The sequence below is a fragment of the Phacochoerus africanus genome, chromosome 5 (genome assembly GCF_016906955.1).
Source record: "Phacochoerus africanus isolate WHEZ1 chromosome 5, ROS_Pafr_v1, whole genome shotgun sequence".
In the NCBI taxonomy this organism is placed as follows: domain Eukaryota; kingdom Metazoa; phylum Chordata; class Mammalia; order Artiodactyla; family Suidae; genus Phacochoerus; species Phacochoerus africanus.
Window position 1 is genome coordinate 97,265,961 of NC_062548.1, and position 24,375 is coordinate 97,290,335.

Genomic DNA, 24,375 nt, shown 5'->3' on the forward strand with positions numbered 1-24,375 from the left:
TGTGTGTGTGTGTGTGTGTGTGTGTGTGTGTGTGTGTGTGTGTGTGTACGTATGTATGTATGTATTCTAAAAGGTCTGGGGTGCAATTTTAGTGCATATGTGGGGAATGGAGATGTGGCCTTGGGCCTTTTTATAATAAAGCTAGCTCTGAGACCCAGGCATGCAGCCTAGAAACTAAAACAACCTACCTGATTGTGCATAGATTTTTAAAAGTGTCCAGTGATCTGTCTAAACGAGAATATAAGTGTTTGTGAAATGAATTAAAAGGGTAAAAAAAGGAAATGAAACAGATGAAGTAACAGACCAACATGAAAAAGAAAGAATAAGACTCAGAAGAAAACCAGATGAACATTCAGAAATTAAAAGTATAATTGTGGCAATTGGCTTTAGATGGGTTAAATAGCATATTAGATATTCTTGCTTTCACTGAAAATGAAAGAAAATATAACAATAAATGTTTAAGAACTAAAGCTAAACTGTAATGACCCAAAAGTAAAAAGTTGAAAAAACAGAGTTGAAAAAAATGCTTAGCTGATGTAAAACAAAACAAAAAACTCTTAGGAAAATATCAGGCAAAAATAGATTTTGAAGGTGAAACATTGTTATGGATAAAGAGGGCCATTGCATAATGATATGATGAAATAATTCACCAGGAAGAAATAATAATCTTGAGCCTTTATGTCTAAATAATATTATCTTTATGTCTATAAATAGTATATAAAACAAAATTTTATGTACTAAAAATGGACTACCTAAAGATAGAGGGAAATTTTAACACATTTCCTTCAGAAGCCAACAGATAAATCAGACCACTGCTACCACCATCCCCAAGACATAAAATGGGAATTCTAAAATAAGGAAGATTTCCCATCCACCTTAACTGAAAGAGTTTATATAGTTTTAAGACCATTTCAGTCTGTGGAGTGAGAATCTCCTCTTGGATTTTTCTGTTGGTGAAGATGGCCCTTTAGTGCACTGACCATTCTTTTGCCTAAATATACCTCAGCCTCATGGCAAAGATCCACTAAAGTGGAGATTTAGTTATGTGTACTCTCTGGGGCACAGGTATAGTTTGAGAATGTTTTGGTTATGACAAAGAACAATCTAAGATTTGAGGAAATCAAGAGAAAAGAGAGGAGTTCTTGTCGTGGCTCAGTGGTTAACAAATCCGACTAGGAACAATGAAGTTGCAGGTTCGATCCCTGGCCTCGCTCAGTGGGTTAAGGATCCAGCATTGCCGTGAGCTGTGGTGTAGGTCGCAGATGTGGCTCAGATCCCACGTTCTAGTGGCTCTGGAGTAGGCTGGCGGCTACAGCTCCGATTCAACCCCTAGCCTGGGAACCTCCGCATGCCACGAGTGTGGCCCTAGAAAAGACAAAAAAGAGAGGGGGAGAGAGAAAAGAGAACCTTTTTTTTTTTTTTTTTGTCTTTTTAAGCCTGCACTCACAGCATATGGAGGTCCCCAGTTGTCTGGGGGTGGAATTGGAGCTGTAGCTGCTGGCCTACGCCAGAGCTCATAGCAACACTGGATCCTTAACCTTCAGAGGGAGGCCGGGGATCGAACCTGCACCCTCATGAATGCTAGTCATACTCGTTTCCGCTGAGAACATTCTTCTGAGTGTGTGCTGCTGGAAAACTGTCTCACAAGTCATAGAGAATTCAGGGAGAAAATGGAGTCATCCAAATCATTTATTGTTATCCAACTGTATACATAGGGCACTTTAGAGTCACTAATAAAAGGAAATGCCCACCTACCCCCCAAAACTGAAATAATTCAAGATAGATTGTATCATCTTTAAGAGAAATATAGACTTCAAGGATTTTATAAAAATAAAAATTTTGGCAGCAATAAAAAAGTAAAAACATAGAATATTTGGACAACACAATTAACAAATGTGTTTAAAACTTATACTATCCAGAAAAATAGAATGTAGACTCCTTTCAAGCACACATGAAATTAACCACATATTAAACTACAATGAGGTGACTCCACAAATACCCAAGCATATTACACTGGCTATGTTTTCTAACTACAGTGTAGTGCATAGAAAACTTGCCAGGGTTTTCCAAGATTCATTTGAAAGTGATATTAATAGAACAATAACTACATAAAATAATAATAGCTAGAATACTTAATATGAGCCAGGCATACTGCTGAGTGTTTTGCATATATTACTCTATTTAAATACTTTCAGCAGTCATATAAATTATAAGATACTGTTACCATCTTTCTAGATGGGAACATGTAGTCTTAAAAATTAAGCCCAGGAGTTCCCGTCGTGGCGCAGTGGTTAACAAATCTGACTAGGAACCATAAGGTTGCAGGTTCGATCCCTGGCCTTGCTCAGTGGGTTAAGGATCCGGTGTTGCCCTGAGCTGTGGTGTAGGTTGCAGACGTGGCTCGGATCCCGAGTTGCTATGGCTGTCGTGTAGGCCGGCGGCTACAGCTCTGATTAGACCCCCTAGCCTGGGAACCTCCATATGCCGAGGGAAGCAGCCCTAGAAAAGCCCCCCCCCCCCAAAAAAAAAAAAGTCTGTAGTTGGAAAAAAACTTTTTATTTGATTTGATTTTTTTTAATTAATTTTTTTTGTCTTTTTTGCCATTTCTTGGGCCACTTGGGCAGCATATGGAGGTTCCCAGGCTAGGGGTCTAATCAGAGCTGTAGCCGAGGGCCTATACCAGAGCCATAGCAACTTGGAATCCGAGCCTAGTCTTCGACCTATACCACAGCTCACGGCAACACCGGATCTTTAACCCACTGAGCAAGGCCAGGGATCGAACCCACAATGTCATGGTTCCTAGTCGGATTCGTTAACCACTGAGCCATAATGGGAACTCCAAAAACTTGTTTTTAAATACACTGTTACAACCCCCTACCTTTGAAAAACACCTTTATTACTATAAAATAAAGCCAGATAAAGAAGCTCACACAAAACAAATGTATAATTTATTGAATTTTTGTTAAAGTTTGTAATGTAATACCAATAGGTAAAGAAGTAGAACTTTACCAGCATAAGCCTTTTAAGTGCCCCATTCTTTGCTTCCCCATAAAAAGCATTTTAATTGTTATCAGTTTCTGGCTTTCTTTATACTTTTAGTAGTGTAGTATTCTTAACATTATGCTTTATTTTTGCTTATTTTTGCCCAACTTTTTCCCATAGAGGTTACTTGTTGGAAAAAAATGGTATAGTTTGATCTTTTAGAGTTTCTAACAGGTTTGGTCAGATTGAGATCAGATGGTTTTAGCAAATTTTGTAGGTGTGTTGTGTGCTTTAATCAGGAGACATACAATGTCTGGTGGTTTTTCTTTTTGTGGTATTAGGACTATTGATACTCTGTGGTTAAATCCATTAACTCTTTGGAGATTATAAATTTTGATTATTTCTAATTTTATTATTTCATTTATTGCTGGAATGTTTCTGTAAAGAAGCTTCCTTTCATCTAATACTTGGTTACCTGGTGGTTCAGTTTATATAAGAGAGGAAGAGTAAATGTTTTGTTACGTTTTGTTTTTATTATATTCCAGTTTTCACAATGATGGATTGGTTTTCACTAGACTCTTTCAAAGATGCTTTGATGGAGTTCCCATCGTGGCTCAGTGGTTAAGGAATCCGACTAGGAACCATGTGGTTGCAGGTTCGATCCCTGGCCTTGCTCAGTGGGTTGACGATCCAGCGTTGCTGTGAGCTGTGGTGTAGGTTGCAGATGCGGCTCGTAATACGCGTTGCTGTGGCTGTGGCGTAGGCCGGTGGCTACAGCTCTGATTAGACCCCTAGCCTGGGAACCTCCATATGCCGCGGGAGCCGCCCAAGAAATGGCAAAAAAAAAAAAAGTTTAAAAAATAAATAAATAGGGACTTCCCGTTGTGGCACAGTGGTTAATGAATCCGACTAGGAACCATGAGGTTGCGGGTTCGTTCCCTGGCCTTGCTCAGTGGGTTAACAATCTGGCGTTGCCGTGAACTGTGGTATAGGTCGAAGACTAGGTTTAGAACCCGAGTTGCTGTGGCTCTGGCATAGGCCAGCGGCTACAGCTCTGATTCAACCCCTAGCCTGGGAACCTCCGTATGTGGCGGGAGGGGCCCTAGAAAAAGGCAAAAAGACAAACCAATCAATCAATCAATCAGTCAATAAAAGATGCTTTGAAACCTTTTTGTCTGTTCATGTCCTTAGCCTAGTTTCTGTTGAATTGTCAGTCTTTTCCATATTGGTTTGTAGCACTCAGATATAATAATGAAATTACCCTTTTGTGACATGTGTCACAAATATATCTTCCTAATTGTGTTGCTTCTTTTGACTATGTTTATATTTTCGTTTTCACGCATAATTTTTAAATGTTAAAATATCACTCAAATTTATTAGTTTGTTTCTAAATAATCCAAATTTAGGAAAGAGTTTATAGAAGTACAGTACAAAGAAGTTTATTTTGTCCCCAAACCCTTCAAGAATAAGTTCCCAGCCTTTGTCACTTCCTATTACTTTAGTGTATAATTTCTTACAAAAAGGGATATTCTCCTAAATAACCATATTACACCTATTAAAATCAGAAAGTTAACATTGGAAGTTCCTGTTGTGGCACAGCAAAAGCAATCCAACTAGTATCCATGTGGATGCGAGTTCAGTACCTGGCCTCAATCACTGGGTGGGGGATCTGGCGTTGCCATGAGTTGTGTTGTAGGTCACAGACATGGCTTGGATCCTGCATTGTTGTGGCTGTGGGTGTAGGCCTGCAGCTGTTGCTCTGATTTGACCCCTAGCCTGGGAACTTTCATATGCCACAGGTGCAGTCCTAAAAAGCAACAACAACAAAAAAGTTAACATTGACACATTACTATTTTCTAATTTTTAAACCCCCACTTCAAGTTTTAGTGTCCTTCAATCTGAACAGTTCTTTAGGCTTTCCTTGACTTTCATGACAGGCAATTTGAAGATTATTCAAAACAATTTAGAACAAATTCAGGTTTGTTCTGATGTTTCCTCATAATTAGATTTTGGTTATGCATCTCTGTCAGGAATATCATAAAAGTGATTCTGTGATCTTGTATGCTCCCAAGTGCCGCACAGTTTCAGTTTGTCCTAATAATGACGATGTTCACTTTGATCACTTAAGACAGTATATGATGGCAGCTCTACACTGTTTTTACCTTTCTTAACTAATATTTTGTGTGTGGGGGGGGATGTTTTAAACATCCTATTCCTTATCAAACTTTACATTTATTTATTCATTTATTTATAGTAGTATGAATACAGTTGTTTCCATTCAGTGGATTATAATCCCTTTGCTATCATAATAAATATTGATGCTTCATTGTAATTCTGCTAGTGGGTGACCACTCAGGCTGACTTTGACAGGGCCTCATCATCCTTTGAGCACTTTCATATTTTTACCACAGGATATTCCAGGCTCATCTTGTATTTCCCCTGACCTGGAATCAACCATTTCTTCAAGGAACCCTTATTCCTTTTATTAAAAAATATTCAAGGAGTTCCTGTCATGGCGGAGTGGTTAATGAATCCGACTAGGAACCATGAGGTGGCAGGTTTGTTCCCTGCCCTCGCTCAGTGGGTTAAGGATCCGGTGTTGCTGTGAGCTGTGGTGTAGGTCGCAGATGCGGCTTGGATCCCACATTGCTGTGGCTGTGGCTGTGGCGTAGGCCAGTGGCTACAGCTCCAATTAGACCCCTAGCCTGGGAACCTCCATATGCTATGGGAGTGGCTCAAGAAAAGGTGAGGAGAAAAAAGAAAGAAAGAAAAATATTCAAGAAATTCCCTGATGGCCTAGCAGTTAAGGATCTGCCATTGTCGCTGCTGTGCCACAGGTTTGATCCCTAGCCCAGAAACTTCCACATGCTGTGGGCATAGCCAAAAAAAAGAAAGAAAGAAAAGTATTCATTAGCAACGATCCAAATGCTCGTCATGCTCATTGCTGTTGGAGTGGAATTGCTTCCGGTCTTTGTCAGTGATCAGAGCTAGGGAATTTTCACGTGTAAATCCAATCCATATAGATTTCTGAACATCTATATCTATGCCTATGTTTATCCATCTATTAAAAACAATGAGTTCACGGAGTTCCCTTGTGGCACTGTGTTAAGGATCAAATGTTGTCACTGCAGCCATCACTACTGTGGTGTGGGTTTGATTCCCTGGCCTAGAAACTTCTACGTGTCTCAGGTGTGGCCAAACAACAACAACAAAACAAAGCAAAAACAGGGTTCCCATTGTGGCTCAAAAGATCAAGGGACCAACATTGTCTCTGTGAGGATGCAGGTTAGATCCCTGGCCTCATTGAGTGGATCCTTAATCTGGTGTTGCTGTGAGCTGTGGCATATGTGGGCTGGCAGCTACAGCTCTGATTTCAGCCTGGCCCAGGAGTTTCTCTATCCCAAAGGTGCGGCTGATATTAAACACACACACACACACACACACACACACACACACACACACACACAACTATATCTCCCACCTAAAAAAAGCTTATGAGGTTTTTTTCAGTTCAGTGTATCCATAGAGGTTTTCTTTAAAATGGGTATCATTTTTCATATATTTTTTTTGTTTATAACAGATGATGATGTACCTGCAGATATGGTTGCAGAAGAATCAGGTCCTGGTGCACAAAACAGTCCATACCAACTTCGTAGAAAAACTCTTTTGCCAAAAAGAACAGCGTGTCCTACAAAGAGCAATATGGAGGTAAGTTAACTGTAACTGCTTTTTTTCTGTGTAATGAAAGTATTGTTTTAAACAAAGTCATTTTTTAGAAGTAATGATTATGGTAAAAAATACTTTCTTAACTAGTTTTCATTTTGTTTTTGAAGGGTGCTTCAACTTCAACTACAGAAAACTTTTTTGGTCATCGTGCAAAACGTGCAAGAGTCTCTGGAAAATCACAAGATCTATCAGGTATTTTCTATGAGAAAGCTAAGGAATGGGGTCAAGTAATTCTTTTAAAATTTTTGTTTGCTACAAAAAAAATTAAATTAAAATGTAGTTTATTTGTACATTGGAGATTGAGAAAGTGATTATTACAGAATAAACATGAAAACCCTCACCTCCATCTTTGGATTTTTGTATAAAAATCCTTTTTGTATATTTATTTGTAACCAGTTTCTGAAATGGTCCATACTAGTTAAAAGAGTGAATACTGTTAGGTCAAGATAAAAGATAAGTGTGTATCATTTATGAAAGCAAATGTTTATAAAATGATTTTCGCCAAAAAAATAAAAGCGTTCATTAGATAAAATGGAAATTGTGCCCTTTAAATAATGAGAAAGTCTTTGCTAGGACAACAAATACATTATTTATATTGTGTTTGTTGATCTTTTTATAGCTGCACCTGCTGAACAGTATCTTCAGGAGAAACTGCCAGATGAAGTGGTTCTAAAAATCTTCTCTTACTTGCTGGAACAAGATCTTTGCAGAGCAGCTTGTGTGTGTAAACGCTTCAGTGAGCTTGCTAATGATCCAATTTTGTGGTAAGTGGAAAATTTATTTCTTATTATCTTAGTATATTTTAGTTGCTGCCCAAAATGCTAAAGATGGTAGGAAAGTCAGAGTGTAAGTTGATGGTTACAGTTAAATAGAATAAGTAGAATGCTTATAAATGCCAAATTCAAGTTAGCTGCTTATTACAAATGTGGGTTGTCAGTCCAGGCAGGGTTTATAAAACTGTAAAGTATTTTTTCTGTTTTTTATCGGTTAAAAGTGATTGAGTGATTATAGGAAATGCTTTTCATCTAATTGCTTTTTAGAAACAACTAATCTAATTTAAAGAGCTAATTAATTAAATCTAATAGTCTAGTAAAAATGTAGATTTTGTACATTCTTTTTTTTTTGTCTTTTTGTCTTTTTGCCATTTCTTGGGCCGCTGCCAAGGCATATGGAAGTTCACAGGCTAGGGTCTAATCCGAGCCGTAGCCACTGGCCTGTGCCAGAGCCACAGCAACGCGGGATCCGAGCTGCATCTGCTACCTACACCACAGCTCATAGCAACGTCGGGTCCTTAACCCACTGAGCAAGGCCAGGGATGGAACCCAAAACCTCATGGTTCCTAGTCAGATTCGTTAACCACTGAGCCACGACGGGAACTCCTTATACGTTACTTTTGAAAAATAGTTTTGACAGTTGTATTCATGAACCTTAAAATACACATGCTCTTTGACCCAGCAGTTCCACTTCTGAAAATTTGTTTACCCTATGTACAGATTTTTTATAATAGCATAGTAAATAGTGAGGCAAAATTAGAAATTATCTAAATTTCTAGCAATAAATGAATGGACTAAAAATAATGTAGTGACTACTGGGAGGCTGTGATAGAATCATTAACCATGATTTTCACAGCATTTTTAGTAACATGGGAAAATACCATGTTATAAAAAGTAAAAACAGAATACAAAATTGTATATGCTATATAATCACAACTATAGTAAATGAAACTGTAACTAAAAAGACTAGAAGGAAATACAGTATGCTCTTAACAGTGAATATATTGAAAGTATAGGTTATCTCTATACTTTTCTGTATTTTACAACAGCTATATGTATTACTTCTATGGTACTCAAAATAAGGTACACCTTAAATTTAAGAAATAAAAGTATATTTGTGTTAGAAAAGAAAAAAGAGCAGAAGAAGAAACATTTTGCTTTCAGGAAGTGATAATAGTTAATGTTACCCCACTTCTAAGATTTTATGGTTCTGGATAGGATGTAAATGAAGCATCCTAGTTATTTTTCATTATTGACAATAATCATTTTAAGTTATAACTGTATGAAGCTTACAATAAAGATGGCTTTTATTCCCCCTGAACTAAACAAATTTTAAAGAATTCACACTTCTTACTGTTTTGGGTGGACTGTTTTTTTATACAGTTATGTTGTTTTAGGCAAAAATTATATTTTTATATTTAAAATTCTGCTCTTTTATATTCTTATAAGTTTTGAGTCTTCAAATAATTTTTATAGTTGTTTAAAGGACATTTTATGAAAAATTCTTTAATTCCTTTCCCCCTTCAGGAAACGATTATACATGGAAGTATTTGAATATACCCGCCCTATGATGCATCCTGAACCTGGCAAATTCTATCAGATTAATCCAGAAGAATATGAACATCCAAATCCTTGGAAAGAGAGTTTCCAGCAGTTGGTATGAAGTATAAATCGAAAACATTAACTTACATTAGATTTTTTTTTTTCTTTTCCAGGCGGCATATGGAGGTTCTCAACCTAGGGTTCAAATAGGAACTGTCGCTGCAGGCCTCTGCCATAGCAGTGCAGAATCCGAGCCATGTCTGCAACCTGCACCACAGCTTACAGCAACACCAGATCCCTGACCCACTGAGTAACACCAGTGATCGAACCTGCATCCTCATGGATACTAGTTAAGATTTGCTTCCATTGTGCCACAACAGGAACTCCCTATATTCAATATTTTTAAATAAAAACTCCTTTTTTTCTTTTTTTGCTTTTTAGGGCCACACCCACGGCATATAGAGGTTCCCAGGCTAGGGGTCTAATTGGAGCTACAGCTGCCGGCCTACACCATGGCCACAGCAATGCCAGATCCAAGCCGTGTCTGCGACTCACACCACAGCTCACAGCATTGCCCAATCCTTAACCCACTGAGCAAGGCCATGGATCGAACCTGCAACTTCATGGTTCCTAGTTGGATTTGTTTCTACTGAGCCGTGGCAGGAACTCCTAAAAATTCCTTTTTTATTTTTATTTTTTGTCTTTTTAGGGCCACACCCACAGCATATGGAGGTTCCCAGGCTAGGTTTTGAATAGGAGCTGTGCCCACCTATGCCACAGCCACAGCAACACGTGATCTAAGCCACATCTGTACCCTACACCACAGCTCACGGCAACACTGAATTCCCAACCCACTGAGTGAGGCCAGGGATCGAACCGCATTCTCATGGGTGCTGGTCAGGTTTGTTTCCACTGTGCTACAGTAGGAACTCCCTGTATTAGTTATTTTTAAATAAAAATTCCTTTTTTAGGAATTCCCGTCCTGGCGCAGCAGAAATGAATCCAACTAGGAACAGACATGACTCAGAACTGGTGTTGCTGTGGCTCCGGCGTAGGCTGGCGGCTACAGCTCCAATTAGACCCCTAGCCTGGGAACCTCCATGTGTCGCGGGTGCGGCCCTAAAAAAAAAAAAATCTGTCTTTAAAATATAAACTCAAGAATAGGTTTTAGAGTTCCCTGGTGGCTCAACAAGTTAGGAATCTGGCATAATTGCTGCTGTGGCTCGAGTTTGATCCTTGGCCCAGGAACTAGTGCATGTTGCAGGCACAGCCAAAAACAAAAAACAAAAAGAATAGGTTTCAAGCCAGTGGACGTTTATCAACAAACAGAAGATTCAACAATTCATTTCACTACTGAGTATTTATTAATAATTTAAACAGTAGCAATAAGATCGGTTGCCTAAGAGTAGTTATTACTTTCCGTGGATCAATTTGAACTTATATTTAAATTACTAGTGTTGAGTAGTTATTTAAAGTTTCACAACTTAATTTTCATATGGTCCTTTATGAATGGTTCTCAACTGGGGATGCTTTTGCTCCACCAGGGATGTTTGGCAGTGTGCAGAGACACTTTGGGTTGTCACAACTGGAGAAGAGACTGCTACTGCTATCTAGTTAACAGAGGCCAGGGACGCCTCTGTTAACTACAGTGCACGAGAGAGCCCCAACAAAGAATTATCTGTCCCAAAATATCACTAGTGCTGAGGTTGACAAATTTTGTCCTGCTATTGGATATTACAAGTCATAAGCTATTTCATATTTTACATTGCAGTATGCAACAGAAAGTTAATTGAACCAATAATTGTTTTTGATAATAAAAAAAACCATACAGTACTAAAATAACTTGGACTATAGTGTTTATATTAGTAGTCAGTGTTTTTGTTTGTGTTTGATGTTTTAGTATAAAGGTGCACATGTAAAGCCAGGATTTGCTGAACATTTCTACAGTAACCCTGCAAGATACAAAGGAAGAGAAAATATGTTGGTATGTTTGATTTATATTTTTCAGAGATTTAAAATGGTGACCTTACAGTTCTATACTAACACTTTTTTTTTTTTTTAAGTATTATGATACAATTGAAGATGCCCTTGGTGGCGTACAAGAAGCTCATTTTGATGGACTTATCTTTGTTCATTCTGGAATATATACTGATGAATGGATATATATTGAATCTCCAATCACCATGATTGGTGCAGGTATTTTGAAATGCATTGTCATTAAGATTTTAACATTTTACTTACATGATGTGTTTTTTAAATGCTTAGGTGACTTAATATCCAGATGAACGTTGATAATACCTTAATCGTAGCAAAAAAATAGGAAATATCATATTTATTTTATATGATGGAAATGAAAACTTCAGAGTTCAGAAATTGTAATTGTACCTATTTCTTTTTTTAGATGTATATATTCCTTAATGTTGTTATTCCCTTTGTCCAACTGCTTTAGTTGTTCGTTAAGGAGAGAAAAATATTTTGTTAATTTTGTCTTTTTGGGGAGGATAATTTTGTCTTTTATTAATACAGATACTGATATTTTTATTACTGTGTTTTTAATGAAACATGTACTTTTAAAATACTTGGTATATTGATTCAAAGCTAGTTTTATGTTCAGGTTTCTGAGTATAAATGTAGTGTTTGTTGAACACTGATAAGTTATTTGAAGATTTATGCTATCTTTGGCATTTTTTAAGGATACAGTAGTACACAGACCATTTTATTAGAAGTATTATTACTCATGCATTTGAATGTAATGGACTCAAAAACACCTATGTTAAGTATGACTGCCTGTATGAAGGCCAATGAAATATAGTTATCTATCTGGTAAAATGAATATTAATCCTATTTACTCAATACTAAGGTTCTTTAAAAGTTCCCTCACTAGGAGTTCCCTGGTAGCTTGCAGGTGGAGGATCCAATCAATGTTGTTATGGCTGTGGCTCCAGTCACTGCCATGGTATGGGTTTGATCTTTGGCTCAGGAACTTCTGTACGTCACAGGTGTGGCTGAAAAAGGAAAAAAAGTTTTCTTTGCAAAAAAAGTCCCCAATTTAAAAACAGTAAAAAGACTTCTATTGAATTATTAGTTTCATGGCAGAGTACTTCTGCTCTTTAAAGAAGTATTTTTAAATTTCCATTTCATCTGTCTCATAAAGGTAATGTGCTTTTAAATATTTTCTTCACAGCACCTGGAAAAGTAGCAGACAAAGTTATAATTGAAAACACTAGAGATTCAACCTTCGTATTTATGGAAGGTTCTGAGGATGCTTATGTTGGATATATGACAATAAGGGTAAGAAATTAAAATTTTTAAGTATATGTATGTAAATCATTAAGGCATTGCTTGTTTAATTCACACAAAATCTCTACTTTTCAGTTTAACCCTGATGACAAATCTGCTCAACACCACAATGCACACCACTGCTTAGAGATTACAGTAAATTGTAGCCCTATTATTGATCACTGTATCATCCGAAGTACTTGTACAGGTTAGTGTTCCTCTTACGTTTTACTATAAAATGAGTCACTGTCACCTGGTAGGTTTCTAATTAATTCTTTGTCTTACAGTTGGCTCTGCAGTATGTGTTAGTGGTCAAGGAGCGTGTCCCACTATCAAGCACTGTAACATCAGTGACTGTGAAAATGTTGGACTTTATATAACAGATCATGCACAGGTATTTTTCAATTTTGTCTTTTTTCTTTGCTAATTTTTTTTTTAGCACTACTAACGTTTGTTTGTGGTTGATTGTTGTAGGGAATATATGAGGATAATGAAATTTCCAATAATGCTTTAGCTGGGATTTGGGTTAAAAATCATGGAAACCCGATCATTAGAAGAAATCATATTCATCATGGACGTGATGTTGGTGTCTTCACATTTGATCATGGCATGGTAAGAGCATTTCTTCTTAATAGAAAAAGTGACTCATGTCAGTTAAATTTCAAATAGGCTTCAGCATTTTTTTCATCACCAAACTGTATGAATTGAAGAATATAGGTTTTAAAAAGATTTCAGAAGTTTCCATCGTGGCTCAGTGGTTAACAAATTCGACTAGTATCCGTGAGGATTCGGGTTCGAGCCCTGGTCTCAATGGATTAAGGACCCAGTGTTGCTGTGAGCTGCAGCTGGGCTCTGATCCTGCGTTGCTGTGTCCACGGCGTAGGACAATGGTTATAGCTCCGATTCGACCCCTAGGGAACCTCCATATGCCACCAGTTCAGCCCTAAAAAGCCAAAAGAAACAAAAAAAGAAAACAAAAAGATTTCAGTATAATATTTTTAAATCAGTATGTAATATCGATTCTCTGAATTCATGAATCTAACATTACATACATGTAGAGAAAGTGGAATGCTTAGGGAATTAATGTGATCTCTGAGGGGAGTAAGTTCTAATCCAGTAGCTCTCAAGTGTAAGTATGCATAAAAACCACCCAGAATACAGTAAATCAGAATTTTTAAGGATGGGGCTCAGGATATGCCCGTTTTTTTTTTGTTTTGTTTTGTTTTTGTTTTTGTTTTTTTGGCCCCACCCATGGCATATGGAAGTTTCTGGGCCGGGGATCAAACCCATGCCTCAGCAGAGACAATACCAGATCCTTAACCCCCTGTGCCACAGCAGCAACTCCAGGATATGCATTTTTAATAAACACCATAGGTGAGTTTAATGTAGGTTGTTTGTAGACTACCCTTTGAGAAGCAGTAGTTCACCAGTTTGATTTCCATTTTCTTCCTCTTAATTTTTTTTTAAACTTTTTTTTTTTTTTTTTGTCTTTTTAGGGCCGCACTTGTGGCATATGGAATTTCCCAGACTAGGGGTCCATTCGGAGCTGTTGCTGCCAGCCTATGCCAGGGCCACAGCAACACCAGATCCAAGCCGCATTTGCAACCTACACCACAGCTCACAGCAACGCCAGATCTTTAACCCACTGAGCAAGGCTAGGGATCAAACCTGCAACCTCATGATTCCTAGTCAGATTCGTTTCCGCTGTGCCATGATGGGAACTCCAACTGGTAGAACTTCAGTAAGAAATACAATGATGATAATATATTGATTCTAAAACTGTTATGTAGCAGGTAATTAGGCATCTTTATGGATCATACTGTGTTTTAGATACTACCAGGTCATTTTCCACAGTTTTTAGAGATAAGACCTTTTGAGCTCTCTTAGGCCGCTATTTCAAAATAATGTTCTTGGGTGCCTAGTTAGGTATTCTTTTCATTTAACGTCTGATTTTTGTTGAAGTATTTTTTAAGTGCTAGTACAGCATTGACAACACTTTTTGTTAAGGAATTAGATAGGATAGGAGATGGTGACAGGGCATGGTGATGTTTTGTTGCTATTATATGATCATTAACCAGGCAATTTAGCAGTGTCAGATATCATATACAGATTGTAGATTTGTGGACATTCCCTTATGGCGCAGCAGGTTGGGCATCCAGCATTACTGTAGCTGTGGCACAGATCGAAAATATGGCATGGGTTTGACCTCTGGCCTAGAAACTTCCATATGCACTGGGTGTACCCCTCCTCCCCCCAAAAAAATCCCATTGTCAGTTTGCTAAGGACATTTTTCATTTTTATTGTTTGTGCCTAAAACCTTAATGTAGAACTCTTTTTCAAAACTGAACTAGACCATGAAGAATAAGTACCCTTTTATCAAATTCTAATTAGACTTAAAACTTAAATAGCTTCAGACCACCTGATTCATTATATTCTTGGGGTAGCTGTAACTTGGGAAAAACAGTTCACCTAAAACTCAAGGTATATATAGTTTGGGCCTTTGGATGGGAAAGCACAGTGGTGATGATCACTTGCTTCCCCAGCTAGAATTTAAAACCTGACATTATCTTGTGAATTTTAGCTCTTTTTACAAAGGAGTGGGTAGGGGAGTTTCGAGAATTAGGGGATCTGGGCAAAAGTGTGGAGGCTCTCCAAACCTAAGAGTCTTAAGATGCTCTCTTCCCTTAGAGTCTCGTATTGGCTGTAGTTTTTTTTTTTTTTTTTTTTTTTTTAAGGGATGCACCCGCGATATATGAAAGTTCCCAGGTCAAATCGGAGCTGCAGCTGCTGGTCTGCACTACAGCCACAGCCACCTGGGAATCTGAGCTATGTCTGTGACCTACACTGCAGCTTGATGCAGATCCTTAACACACTGAGTGAGGCCAGGGATGGAACCTGCATCCTCATGGATACTAGTCAGGTTCATTACCTCTGAGTCACAACAGGAACTCTGGCTATAACTCTTAAATAGAACTCATATTAATATTTTATGGAATCCTATAGATAGATATTTTCCATTAAGGATGGATGAGGAGGGAGTTCCCTGGTGGGTCAGTGGGTTAAGGATCTGGCATTATCACTGCAGTGGCTGGGTTTGATCCCTGGCCCAAGAACTTCTGCATGCCGTGGATGTGGCCAAAAAAAAAAAGGATTGATGAAGAGGTTTGTAAAGTATTACAGATTTATAAGGCGAAAAAGCACATCCTGGACCTATCATCTGTTTTAGAATTGTGTTTTAGAGTATCTTCAAAATCCTTTTGGTAGAATGTTCTTCTATTCCAAGTATTCTTTGTGTTGGCAGCCCATGATTGATAGAATGACATCATTAAAGCTAACCTTGTTAAAATTTGACTTTTTTTTAAAAAGAACTTCAGAGAACATCAGAGTATGTATTTAAACAAGTTTCTGTACTATTATCTTATTTTTTTTTAATTTTTTTTTTTAGGGCTGCTCCCTTGGCCTATGGAAGTTCCCAGGCTAGGGGTCGAATCAGAGCTACACCTCCTGGCCTACACCATAGTCACAGAAATGCCAGGTCCAAGTGGTGTCTGCAACCTACACTGCAGCTCACAGCAATGCCATATCCTTAACCCACTGAGCGAAGCCAGGGATAGAACCCATGTCCTCATGGATACTAGTTAGGTTTGTTTCCACTGAACCACAACAGGAGCTTCTATATCTTTAAATATATTCATATTAATTGTTTTTTTTTTTCCTCTGAAATTGTCTTTCTTTTTACTTGTCTGTGACCTACTTAGAATTTAAATTCCTGGAATTCCCATGGTAGCACAGTGGTAACAAATCCCACTGGTATCCATGGGGACTCAGGCTCGATCCCTGGCCTCACTCAGTGGGTTAAGGATCCAGCGTTGCTGTGAACTGCAGTGTAGATCACAGATATGGCTTGGATTCTGGTGTTACTGTGTCTGTGGCATAGGCCAGCACTATAGCTCAGATTTGACCCCTAGCCTGGGAACTTCCACATGCCAAGGGAGCGGCCCTAAAAAGCTTAAAAAAAAAAAAAAATGAAGAAAAATGTAAACTCCTGTATTTGTAAGAATGAATCATAAAAGAATTTCTACTCTTTATTTATTTTAAAGAATTAATGTTTTTGGAGTTCCTCAGTGGCCTAGTGGTTAAAGATTGGTGTTGTCACTGCTGTGGTGCAGGTTTGATCCCTGGCCCATGTGTTACCACTACAGTGGCTTGGTGCACTCCTGTGACACTGGTTCAGTCCCTGGCCTGGGAACTTATACATGCTACAGGTACATTCGAAAAAAAAGATGAGATCCTTCTTTTTCTTTTATATAACCACAGTGCCAGTCTCCTGAAAGTAATTTTTCTATCAATGTTTACAGTTCCCCAATTCCTTTTAATAGTCAATCTATTGCAGAGTGTTGTTTTCATAAAATAGGGAGTTCCTGTTGCGGTTCAGCAGGTCACAAACCTGACTGGTATCCATGAGGATATGGGTTCGATCCCTGGCCTCGCTCAGTGCGTTAAGGATCTGGCATTGCCGTGAGCCGTGGTGTAGGTCACAGACATGGCTCAGATCCCTAGTTGCTCTGGCTATGGAGTAGGTTGGCAGGTGCAGCTCTGAACCTGCACTCTGGACCTCTGGTCCAGGAATTTCTATGAGGTGCAGATTTGGTCCTTAAAAAAAAAAAAACCTAAATACCATATCAATGCCAAATTGTTATAACATTTTTGAGACATTTATTCTGTTTGTGAATTTAACTCATGATAGGTTGACAAGTGACTGACTCTATGTCAAAATATGGTTGTCCTCTCCCCTCATTTCACTTTACGTTGGATAGTCCCCCTTAGATAGGACATAGAAGTTTTGGATGACAGCAATGGCATGTTAGTGCATTTTCTTCTTCAGATTTACTTCTTGTGCCAGAGTTATTTCTTTTCTTTTTTTTTTTTTTTTGTCTTTTCTAGGGCCGCACATGCAGCATATGGAGGTTCCCAGGCTAGGGGTCTAATCGGAGCTGTAGTCGCCAGCCTATGCCAGAGCCACAGCAACTCAGGATCCAAGCAGTGTTTGCAACCCACACAACAGCTCACAGCAGCACCAGCTCCTCAACCCACCAAGCCAGGCCAGGGATCAAACCCGCGACCTCATGGTTCCCAGTCGGATTTGTTAACCTCTGAGCCTCGATAGGAATTCCCTAAGTTATTTCTATGAAGATACTACTGTGGGAGTATTTCCTTCCTCTCCTGTGTTCTAGTCATGACACTGAATCTCAAAAAAAAGGCTGGACTTGATTTTTAGAAAAGTTACTTGGGGAAACTTGCTAAAGGTATAAGGTAACATTTGCTAGCTCTCAGCATCTTATTCTTCATTATCTAGATATCACAGTATTTGGCATGTGTTTGATAGATTATAGTTTGGGGTTATAGAAGTTTATTTCAGTGAAGGTAGCATTTTTTTTCTCTCTACTTTGCATTCTTGTTTTATTTGGAGAGTTTTAAGAGGAACTCTTGAATGAATGAAGACTGTTTCGCTTCAAAAAATTTTTAATAAAAAACTTAAGTCTCACCTTTCATTTTTGTATCAGTGTTAACTTTGTAACTTGTTAGAATGATAATTTTCAGGATGATTTTTGTTGTATGTGGCAGAAATTTAGAAAGCTGAAAAGTTAACAAGCTCTTATTTTAAAATATAGAAAATATTCTTCTGGTAGGGAAATAAATCATTTAATAATATGAGGTAAGGAGTTCCCGTTGTGTCTCAGTGGTTACTGAATCTGACTAGGAACCATGGGGTTGTGGATTCGATCGCTGGTCTTGCTCGGTGGGTTAAGGGTCTGGCATTGCCGTGAGCTGTGGTGTAGGTCGCAGACGCGGCTCGGATCTGGCGTTGCTGTGGCTGTGGCATAGGCTGGCAGCTGCAGCTCCAATTAGACCCCTAGCCTGGGAACCTCCATATGCTGCGGGAGCGGCCCTAGAAAAGGCAAAAAGACCAAAAAAAATTAAAAATATAAATAAATAAAATTAAATTTGAGGTAGTCCAGTAAAATCTCTATACCTTTGGAGGGTTGTTTTTCTGTTTTGTTTTTTTTTTAAAAGGGCCACACCTGCGGCATATGGAAGTTTCCAGGCTAGGGGTTGAGTTAAGCTGCAGCTGCTGGCATGTGCCCACAGCAGCGTGGGATCTGAGCTACATATGCAACCTACACAGCTCACAGCAACACTGGATCCTTTAACCCACTGAGCCAGGCCAGGGATCAAACTCATGGATACTATTCGGATTCCTAACTCACTGTGCTACAACAGGAATTATGTTGGAGTTTTTGTGGTTTGCATCTTAAAAGGCAGAGTACAATTCGGTCTGTCTTTCTGCTTAAAGTTCTGTATTACTTTCAATAAAGGCATTTCCAAATAAAACAGTTTTCAATAAAGGCATTTCCAAATAAAACAGATACATTTCATTAAAATTTATTTTAAAGCAAAATACATTAACTGAATCCTTTAATCCATAATAATAGGTAAGTTTTCTTGTGATATCATTAAACTATATGTCATTCACTTGTCCTTTCTGAATGTAGTCACAGTTGTAGCAATGTTAAGATGGTTCTGGATTAAAAACATAAAGAATAATTTTTTTTTAATTTTTGCTACTTTTCTTGAAGGTAACCTTAAAACAAAAGATACAGATTACAGTGCCCATCTTTGATGGAACTAGGGGTCATTTTTATCCTCCAATCTAAATTACAGTATGGTAAATAACCATGTGCCTATGACCATGGCAAGCAGTCTGGATTAGAGTAGGTTATAAAACCTGCTTATGGAGTTCCTGTCATGGCTCAGTGGTTAAAGAACCCAACTAGCATTCATGAGTATGCAGGTTCAAACCCTGGCCTCGCTCAGTGGGTTAAGGATTTGGTGTTTCCATGAGCTGTGGTGTAGGTCACAGACACAGATCCTGTGTTGCTGTGGCCCTGGGGTAGGCCGGTCGCTACAGTGCCAACTTGACTCCTAGGCTGGGAACTTCCATATGCTGTGGGTGCAGTCCTAAAAAGACCAAAAAAAAAACCAAAAAACCCTGCTTTTATATATATATATATATATATATATTTTTTTTTTTTTTTTTTGCTTTGTAGGGCTGCACCTGCTGCATATGGAAGTTCCCAGACTAGGGGTTGAATTGGAGATTGGAGTTGCAGCTGCCAGCCTACACCACAGCCATGGCAACACTGGATCCTTAACCCACTGAGCAAGGCCAGGGATCAAACCCACATCCTCACAGATACTCATTCGTTACCATAGTGCCCCAGTGGGAACTCCAATAAATTGGTAAACTTAATGTGAATATGGACATATTAAGAAGTGATTTGAAAGAACTAGTAGCAAGTTCAGGATAGAACTATCACTAGAGATCTAAGCAAAAGAGAAAAACAAGGTAATTACTCACTTCAGGGAAAACTAAAGGTTGTATAGCAAAGAACATATAATTATACTTTATGGCTGAGCTCTAAATAGCACACTAGCCTAACCAAAATTTTGATATAACTACATTGGAAGGATACAATATGTGAATGTATGATGGGGGATCAAATGGTAGGAGAGCAAAATTTCATCTTCCGTAATAGGAAGTCACCAAGTAATAAATACCTAAAACTGCAGACTCAGGATAAAGCAATACAGGTTTTATATGGAGGTTGAAGGTCCCACTGTAGCACAGTGGGTTAATGATCCAGCTTGTCTCTATGGAGGTGCCAGTTCAATCCCCAGCCCGGTTTGAGGATTCATTGTTGCTACAGCTGTGGTGTAGGTTGTAGCTCCAGCTCAGATTCAATCCCTGGCCCAGGAACTTCCATATGCCATGGGTGTGGCAGAAAAGGGGGATGGGAAGTGTAGAGGTAAATCAAAATAATTAGCTTAAATAATGACAGTGGGGGCCTCTGGATAAGGGAAAATGAAGAGGGGGGCTTCTGCTTGCCTTAGTAACCTTGTGGATCTAATTGATTCTCTTAACTGTACAAAATTGAAACTTAAAGAAAACAGAAAGAGCATCCCTGCATTTGAAAAATGTTTAGTAGATATACTATAGCAAAGTACTTTCAGTACTCTGTGTTAAACTAGTATAGCCAGGATACAACAGTGGCCTGTTACTGGAATCTTCATGGAAGCCCAGTAAATAGCATACTTTTTCCTGCCATGTTCTGAACAAATTATAAAATCCACGAAGTCCATGAGGAGCCTGAATTATCAACCTCATTAATCTTAAAGGGTAAATTGGAGGTTACAGCTTGGAATGAGAACCAAATGGGTCTGTTTAACCAAACACCAAAATTAAATAAGCTTATCTACTTAGTCACAGGCACTGTTCATGGAGTAGTAACAGAAGGCATGCTCCCTTGATGGGAGCTCATTTCCATGAGGAAAGGGGTGACACTGAATTGAGCATACTCAGTTTATTTTTTCATAAGTTTACCATTCAGATGTGTCATTCAATTCTTGGCAGAGAGAGACTAACTGAGCTCTCTTCTCGATGATGAAACCATCAGAATTGTTCCAATCTGACACTTTTAGTCTAGCCTCTTTTAGAAGTTGTTTCTGTTTCCTTGATGCTTCGTTTTGCCATAATAGACTCTGAATACACCTGGTGTATGTAAAAAAATCAAAGACGGAAAAACATTTTTATATTTTAAGAAGCTATTTTTTATGCAATCCCCCAATTTTTTAAAGGAATAAGATCATAATCCATATGTTAATAGGTAAGTTATAGGTGATTTATACTTTACTTGTGGAGAATGAAACCTGGAAACTTTTTTTTTTTTTAGGGCCGCACCCATGGCTTATAGAAGTTCCCACACTAGGGGTCGAATTGGAGCTACAGCTGCAGCCCACAGCCACAGCAGCAACGCAAGATCCAAGCTGCCTCTGCAACCTGCACCATAGCTGACAGCAATGCCAGATCCTTAACCCACTGAGTAAGGCCAGGGATCAAACCTGCATCCTCATGGATCCTAGTCAGTTTCATTACTGCTGAGCCACAACAGAAACTCCCTGAAAGCTACTTTTAAATATTCTCAGAGATCTCTTTTCTTAAAGAGTTAAATATGTATATGTGTTAGAATACTCAGAATTATATCCTGTTTTAAACCTCTACTAGATTGGGCAAAAAGTTTATCAAGTCCTACTTGAGTGCTTGCCATGTGTAAACTCTTATATAGATGCTCCAGAAGATAGTATAGTCCTTTCTCTTCAGGAGCTTATGATCAGGTAAAAATAGATATGACAAACACAGTACAACACAGTACATGGAGGTAGTATAAAAAAAAATACTTAATGTGGAGTTCCCACTATGGTGCAACGGGACTGGTGGTGTCTTGGGAGCACTGGGATGCAGGTTAGATCCCCAGCCTAGTACAGTGGGTTAAGGATCCTGTGTTGCCACAGCTGCAGTTTAGGTAACAACTATAGCTCAGATCTGATCCCTGGCCTGGGAATGCCAGTGCTGCAGGGTGGCCAAAAAAGAAAATACTTAGTGCTGAAGGGGATTCAGAAAGAGGAGAACACATTCATTTTGGCAGGGAGCGGCAAATCTGTGCCTGGAATCAAATCTGTGTCACAGCAGCTACCCAAGCTGCTGCAGTGACAATGCTGAATCCTCAACCCACTTCTCCACGAGGGAAATCCCAACATTCAGTTTTTGAAGGGAGATAGGCAAGGAGGAGGAAATGGCTTTTAGAGGTCTCATCAAAATTTCTCAATTTTTGGAATACTGCTCAGCTATAAAAAAGAAAATTATGCCATTTGCAGCAACATGGATGGAACTAGAGAGGCTCGTAGTAAGTGAAGTAAGTCAGAAAGAAAGACAAATACCATATGACATCACTTATATCTGGAATCTAATATATGGCACAAATGAACCTTTCCACAGAAAAGAAAATCATGGACATGGAGAACAGATTTATGGTTGCCGAGGGGGAGGGGGAGGGAGTGGGGTGGACTGGGGATTTGGGGTTAATAGATGGAAACTATTGCCTTTGGAATGGATAAGCAGTGAGATCCTGGGGTAGAGCACTGGGAACTATCTAGTCACTTATGATGGAGCATGATAGAGAAAAAAATGTATACGTGTATGTGTGACTGGGTCACCTCGTACATTAGAAAATTGACGCAACACTGTAAACCAGCTATAATGGAAAAAATAAAAATCATTATTAAAAAGAATAAATAAATTTCTCATTTTTCCGTCTAATATTCAGTCTGAGTCTTAGAACTTAGAATATCAGTATTACAGTAGCTTTTATCCTCATTTAAAAGTAAATATATCCATTATAGAAAATTTAAGAAATTTAAAAACATGTAAAGGATACAGTAAGCATCCATAACACCTTAATTAATTATACCCTTATATTCTTATATCATCAAAGTTAGTTTTTCTTCAAATGAAATTGAGATCATCCAGTATACTATATTGAAGTATACTGTCTTGAAATATATACTCTTTTCATTTAACATGATAGCATGTATAACATGAGCATAAGCCTTCAACAACATTTTATTTAGCCAGTTTCCTATTATTGGGCTAAAGTAAACTTATTTTGTATGTCTTTTTCTGTAGTCTTTATCTCAAGTCAGTTTTTTTTGTTGTTGCTTTTTAGGGCTGCACCTTGGTATATGGAGGTTCCCAGGCTAGGGCTAGAATCTGAGCTACAGCTGCCAGCCACAGGCACAGCAACACCAGATACAAGCCGCATCTGCAATCTACACCACAGCAATTGCCAGATCTTTAACCACTGAGCGAGGCCAGGAATCGAACCCACAACTCGTGGTCACTAGTCGGATTTTTTTCCGCTGCGCCATGACAGGAACTACCAAGTAAACTTTTTAGAAGTTATTTCTTCGGAAATTTTTAAAGCTGTGTGTGTTTATTTTCTTTAGTACCTAAATAAACTTTTTTTTTGAAAGATATATACTTGGTAATTGTATTTATATTTGCGTTTATTGAGTAAATCTTTCCCTATTCTTTCTTGGCTTTTTTTTTTTTTTTTTTTATAATGCCTGCATCTGAAGCATATGGAAGTTCCCAGACCAGGGACCTACAGCACAGCTGTGGCAACACTGGATCCTTTAACCTACTGCACTGGGCCTGGCAGCAAACCCATGCCTCCATGGTGACTCAAGGTTCTGCAGTCAGATTCTTAACCCACCGCACTGTGGGGGGAACTCCTCTTTTCTAGCTTTAGATTTGTAGTTCTCTGTTTTACTAAAGTATTTAATATTTATCATTTAAAAATTAATGTAGAAAAAAATTAAAAATAAAAATTAATATAGAAGTTCCCACTGTGGCACAGTGGGATCAGTGCTGTCTCTGGAGCACTAGGTCACAGGTTCGATCTCCAGCCTGGCACAGTGGGTTAAGGATCCAGTGTTGGTGCTGGTCACAACTGTCACTCAGATCTGATTCCTGGCCAGAGAGTTCCTTATGCTACAGGGTGGCCAAAAAAGAAAAAAAATTTAAAAACAATGTATATCTGTTTGTTTCATGCTTAATTAGCGCTTGAATATTTCTGATACTTAATTTGAGGTATACATTAAAAAGATTTTTTAATGTCATTTCTTTTTGGAAAGTAGCCTAACCTACAGGTTTAATTTCTATATTTTCTAGGGTTACTTTGAAAGTTGCAACATACACAGAAACAGGATAGCAGGCTTTGAAGTAAAAGCCTATGCTAACCCTACAGTGGTTCGATGTGAAATTCATCATGGTCAGACTGGAGGAATATATGTTCATGAAAAAGGAAGAGGACAATTCATAGAGAATAAAATCTATGCAAACAACTTTGCAGGTGTATGGATTACCTCAAATAGTGACCCAACAATAAGGTATTTATATATAAATATAGATGGAAACTGCTTTTTCAACTTTATATTTTGAATTATTAGAGTAGTTAAAATAGCTTTAATTCTTATTGTTTTTTCAAGACACCTGACTACTATAAAATAGATTTTTATTAGTGATCTAAGCCATGCAAGATACTTTTTATGAATAATTGCAAATGCCATGATTTTATTTTAAATTCATCAAACTGTACTGTAAATGAGTAAATAG

At 38.3% G+C, this 24,375-nt stretch overlaps 1 protein-coding gene across 2 annotated transcripts in view; it reads left to right on the forward strand.

The window, feature by feature from the left end:
• Window positions 1–24,375, forward strand: part of FBXO11 (F-box protein 11) — a 96,167-nt gene that overhangs the window by 59,507 nt on the left and 12,285 nt on the right. For both annotated transcript variants that reach the window (XM_047782128.1, XM_047782126.1), the window contains exons 2-12: window positions 6,563–6,690; window positions 6,816–6,900; window positions 7,328–7,472; window positions 9,009–9,138; window positions 10,924–11,007; window positions 11,087–11,219; window positions 12,208–12,314; window positions 12,399–12,510; window positions 12,590–12,696; window positions 12,777–12,914; window positions 23,932–24,149. In XM_047782128.1, the coding sequence (XP_047638084.1) occupies window positions 6,563–6,690; window positions 6,816–6,900; window positions 7,328–7,472; window positions 9,009–9,138; window positions 10,924–11,007; window positions 11,087–11,219; window positions 12,208–12,314; window positions 12,399–12,510; window positions 12,590–12,696; window positions 12,777–12,914; window positions 23,932–24,149 (1,387 nt within the window). The remainder of the gene's footprint in view (window positions 1–6,562; window positions 6,691–6,815; window positions 6,901–7,327; window positions 7,473–9,008; window positions 9,139–10,923; window positions 11,008–11,086; window positions 11,220–12,207; window positions 12,315–12,398; window positions 12,511–12,589; window positions 12,697–12,776; window positions 12,915–23,931; window positions 24,150–24,375) is intronic.